The following is a 5,000-nucleotide window of genomic DNA, read 5'->3' as shown; positions in this document are numbered from 1 at the left end:
CCTCCGGGTTCCTCCGGGTTCCTCCGGGTTCCTCCGGGTTCCTCCGGGTTCCTCCGGGTTCCTCCAGAGCTGCCTCTCTTCCCCCTGGTATTTTCCACTCTCTCACTCCCTCCGCTTTGCTGACGCCGTGTTTTCTCTGGGGTTTGGAGCCGGCGCTCCGGCGGGCTGCAGCGGCGCCGCCGGCTCCCTGCGGTTGGCACGTCTCCAGGGTTCTTCTCTCAGGTTCTTCTCTCAGGTCCTTCTCCCAGTTCCCGGGTCCTTCTTCCGGGTCCCTCTCCCACGTCCTTCTCTCAGGTTCTTCTCTCAGGTCCTTCTCTCAGGTCCTTCTCCTGGATCCTTCTCTCAGGTCCTTCTCTCAGGTCCTTCTCCCGGGTCCTTCTCCCAGGTCCACCCTCTCCTTCCTCCCGTCCCATTGTCTCCTCTGAGAACCTTCTGTCGCCGGCCGCTGCCTCCTCCTTCTCCTCTCGTCTTCTCACTGATTCATTCTCCTTCCATTGAATGAGAACGTCTGGAGCTCTGGAGAGCGGCGAACCCCGACCCGAGGTCAGACCAGGGCCGCGTTCCTCTGCATCCGTCCGTCTCTCCGTCCGTCCTTTGTGAGTGTGAAAACAGGAAGGAGCTGTGTGTGTGTGTGTGTGTGTGTGTGTGTGTGTGTGAGCGGCGCTCCTCCTGCCGAGGAGCTGCCGTCACACACACTTCACCTGGGAGGGTCCTCCTCTTCTGCTGTGGGACCTGCGGGAGCTTTAGGACCATCAGCTTGGAGACAGGCACGCGCAGGCTTTTGTGTGTGTGTGTGTGTGTGTGTGTGTGTGTGTGTGTGTGTGTGTGTGGGTGTGGGTGTGTGTGTGTGTTTGTGTGTGTGTGTGTGCCCCTCTTGATCATCACCTCGCACAGCTGGTAGCCTCCATGGTGTGTGTGTGAGACCACCGACAAGAATTTATGTGTGAGGAAGGCATTACTTCCCCTGTCTCTCTTACATACACACACACACACCCCCACACAAACACACACACACGCACGCAAGCACACACACCCATACACACACATGCGCACGCATACGCACACGCACACACACACAGGCACACATGCATGTGTAAGTAACCGGAACCTTGATCTAATTTCAAGGAGCACCTTAAAGTGAGCCCCCCCCCCATCGTGTCCCTCACCTGACTGTGACCTTTGACCCCATGACCCGTCACCCTCCCACCCGTGTGTTTCCTGTAATATTTCTATTCGGGGGTCAAATACCTTCCGGTGTATTTGGATGTCCTCCTCCTCCTCCTCCTCCTCCTCTGGTGGATGGAGTGAGATGTTCTCCTGCTGAGGCTCTGGCAGATGGATCTGGGTCCTGGAGGTTCTGGATCAGGAGCCGGTAAAGGTGGATTTCAGGCCCGAGACCCGTTGTTTGTCCTCAGACCCAGAGTCCACGTCCTTCTTCTGACTGAAGCCTGCTTGTCGGATCCGTGACCGCGATGCGCGTCCGGGCGCTCCGACCTCCGCGGGGTCACGACAGCAACTCCAGCTGGTCGTGGCTGAAGCTCCATCCAAACCACGGCCTGACCTCCTTCAACCTTCACACACGTCTCATCAATGACATCATCCTATCTCTTTGGGGGAGGGGAGGTGTGTGAAAACTATCACCACATGTGGAATACCTGATCTCACACACACACACACACACACACACCATGGGGCAGGGTTCCAGGAGCCGTGGACAAATGGCTGCCCAGGCCTTTTTCCATTCTTCACTTTAGTGTGACTTTTAGCTCCTGAGGAGGTTTCACCTGCAGACAGGGAAGAGCTTCTGCTTCTCCTCCGTTGTCATGGAGACGGTGACCACACCAGGTTTGATGGTCAGGTGTTGCTGCTGCTGTTGTTGTTGTCATGGCTGAGGGAAAGAGGAGGCCGTTCCCAGAACCGAAGGCTCAGCCGGAGTCGGAGCAGAGACCGGTGGTCCGGCAGAGACCTGAGGGTCCAGCAGAGACCGGTGGTCCAGCAGAGACCCGAGGGTCAGCTCAGGGCATGGCTTCCGTGATCCTCCGTCAGGGCCGCGGAGGTCAGAGCTTCAGATCTTACCTGCTTCTTCTCGGGCCTCCTCAGGGATCTGCAGAAGGAAGGAGGGAAGCACCCCTGTTTGCAGGGACCTTCAGGACCTGCGACCTTCAGGACCGGCCATGATGAGGCCACTTGATATCTGCTGTATGGAAGACCTGGGGGGTTGATACCCATCTTGACGGAGGACAGCTGCTCGCCTTGGTTACCAGGCCATTCTTTGCTGTGTGCACGCTCAAAAACACAGGCCTCAGATATAAGATACGTGCGCGCACGCATACACACACACACACACACACGGCCATTTTTTCAACAGGTGGTGTGTTTGATTCAAGTATGTGAATCCTGGCCGGCTGCTAACATTTGCTTCCAGCCAACTGCCGTGGCTGCAGCTGTGCTCGGACCAGCTCCGCTCCGCCCGCCATCGGCCCGGGGGAGGGGGGGGCCCGGGGGGCGAGCGGGGGGGCGTTCCTGTTTGTTAGCTTGTGCAACCGCCTGACCCGCTGCCCCAGATCTTTAAATATTTCAGTAAGTGTTGCATTTCTTCACTCTCTTCCCCCCCCTTCCGCTCCACGCTGCCGCTGTGGCTTCCATTCAAGATGTCTTTATCTTCATCTCCCTGCTCCTCCTCCTCCTCCTCCTCCACCCAGAGGGAGAACCTGCCCGTCACACTCCGCATGCGTCCGCCGCCCCGGCCCGGTCCAGAGGCAGGTACAGCTGCTTATTAGAGCCGCTGCCATGGCAACAGGATCGGCCAGTCACGGTGAAAATATGCACAAGCGTTCACACTCACACACACACACACATGCGCCCACGCACACACGCCCCGTCCACGCCATTCATGCCCTCTCCACACACGGACCGGTGCCTCCTCCAGACGGTCCTGTGATGCGGTCTGACTCATCGTCTGCTTCCGGCCCCACAAGGCCCGCAAGGCCCGGCTTGTCGGAGGAGGAAGCCGGAGTCTGAGGAGGGTTTCAGAGTGAGACCTTCGCGCCCTTCGGCACATACGAGGTCTCAGAGATCTGCTCCTGACGGCTCCGATGGGTTCGCAAAGACTCTCCTGGGAGAGATCTCCTGGTGCCGCGGAGCAGGTCCGTGGAATCCGCAGACGACGGCAGGAGAACACGCGCTCGGATGCCGAGCGTCCCGTGCTTCGGCCCGGTGCTTCGGCCCGGTGCTTCGGCCCGGTGCTTCGCGATGGCTGCGAGCGACCAGGGAGCCGTGAGGACGGACGGCCATCTTTGACTCCTGCTCTGAGTTTGTCTCGGCCCGATGTGCCGGCGCTGCACGTACGTGCATGTGTCGGTTGGCCGCGGGCCACCGGCAAACTGTTATCGCCGGGCGTCGCCCAGCAACTGCCGCGCCGGCCATTTATAGAAGTCCCCCGCCCGTCCCGGGTCCCCGTCTCCGTCCCTCTCCGTCCACGGGCTCCGCGGCAACACGACACCGACAGCTGCCCGTCCGCACACGCTACAATGCGCCGACGGATCAGTGCGCGTTACACACACATGCATGTGGGTTGTCCGGCGAGTCCCCGGGCCACGGCCACCGCGCTGCGTGTCCGGACGGCTGCCGTGGATTTTGATTCTCGTGATCTCGCTGTGGAACATTAATATCATCAGCGATAATATTGATGGAGGGGAGGGGACCTCGTCTCACCCCCCCGCGCTCACACACACACACACACACACACACACACTCCGATATAAGGAGCGCTTCCTTCCAAACGTCCATTAGCCAGGAGTGTTTTGCTAACGGCCCATGGCAGCCGTGCGCGGAGAGGCAGCGCCTCCTGACCGGAGACACATTCCTCTCAGAGAATGAGGTCTTCACAGACGGGGGGGAATTCTCGTCCTCCTCCAATGTGACAGTTGTTACGGCAGATTAGATTAGCCGGGTCTGGTCCTGCCGGGGCCTGCATGGATCTGCGGAGGAAGGAAGTGTTGTGTGTGTCGGATTTTCCTTGTGCGTGCAGCCGCCGTGGATGTGTGTGTGTCCTGCGCGTGCTTGTGAGCGCCGTGCGTGAAGCCTCGCGGCGGAGGAATAACCCCGACACGCACTCGGCCGCTGGGACAGTCGAGGGCGGAGGTTGTGTCCCCGAGGAGCCTCCTGGCGTCAGCATCCCGAAACCCAGATCCTGTTACTCTGTTACTACGCCGGTGACACTGCTGCCACTGACAGCGTCGCCCGTGGCAACAGCTTCTCTCATAGGTGCAACACTGAACCCTGCTGGAGGAACTCTTTTCAGACAGCTGCACGCACACACACACACACACACACACACACACACACACACACACACACACACACACATCTGGAATAATCATGCGCAGGTAGTTTGAGTGTGTTCAATGCAGGTCCAAGGCAGGAATGTGCGCATTAATGTCACTCTGGTTCTGGCCCAGCAGTCCTGCATGTGTCTTAGAATGTGTGTGTGTGTGTGTGTGTGTGTGTGTGTGTGTGTGTGTGTGTGTGTGTGTGTGTGTGTGGGTGGGCATCTATGTTTATGCTGGGAAAATGTGCCAAAATTAGCCGTGAATGCAATCCTTGATTGGACTGCAAACTCCAGAACCAGTGAGCTCTGCTTTCAGACGCACCAGGTTCACGTCCAGCAGCGTCCCGTGACTCGCAGCAGGTCCAGATGCTGAGCTGCTGATGAGAAGGTCCCAGGGAGCCGAACCTGATGGACCGTTTTCATTTTCATCTTATTTTACGTCAACGAACTTCAATTTATCTTATTTCGTTTGTTTGCAATTTGTATTCAAAGTGTTCTTTATTACTTTACTTTCCCATTCATTCTTGACGCTGGTCACCTCTTGTAGCTTCGGGTTTGCATTTCAAAACTCACTTGTGGATAAAAAGTCAGAAACACACACACACACGCATGCAGGACAAGGCGTGGCAGTTGCTGTACAACAAACTCCTACTAGATTCCAGATTCAGAT

The 5,000-nt window shown here is 57.7% G+C and overlaps 1 protein-coding gene across 4 annotated transcripts in view; it reads left to right on the top strand.

Annotated features, from left to right (window-relative positions):
- septin9a (septin 9a) overlaps positions 1 to 5,000 on the top strand; it is a 38,040-nt gene that overhangs the window by 9,973 nt on the left and 23,067 nt on the right. Inside the window, exon 2 of one of the 4 annotated variants that reach the window (XM_086175453.1) lies at positions 2,652 to 2,763. The exons of 2 other annotated variants lie outside the window; for them this stretch is intronic. In XM_086175453.1, the coding sequence (XP_086031579.1) occupies positions 2,652 to 2,763 (112 nt within the window). One more of the 4 variants, XM_086175456.1, reaches the window with a different exon arrangement.

Source organism: Fistularia commersonii, chromosome 28 (assembly GCF_037954325.1).
Source record: "Fistularia commersonii isolate RoL2024-O1a breed Wild chromosome 28, RoL_Fcom_v1.0, whole genome shotgun sequence".
Taxonomy (NCBI): Eukaryota; Metazoa; Chordata; class Actinopteri; order Syngnathiformes; family Fistulariidae; genus Fistularia; species Fistularia commersonii.
The sequence above is the reverse complement of the archived record's forward strand: the minus strand, read 5'-3'. Positions and strand labels throughout refer to the sequence as shown.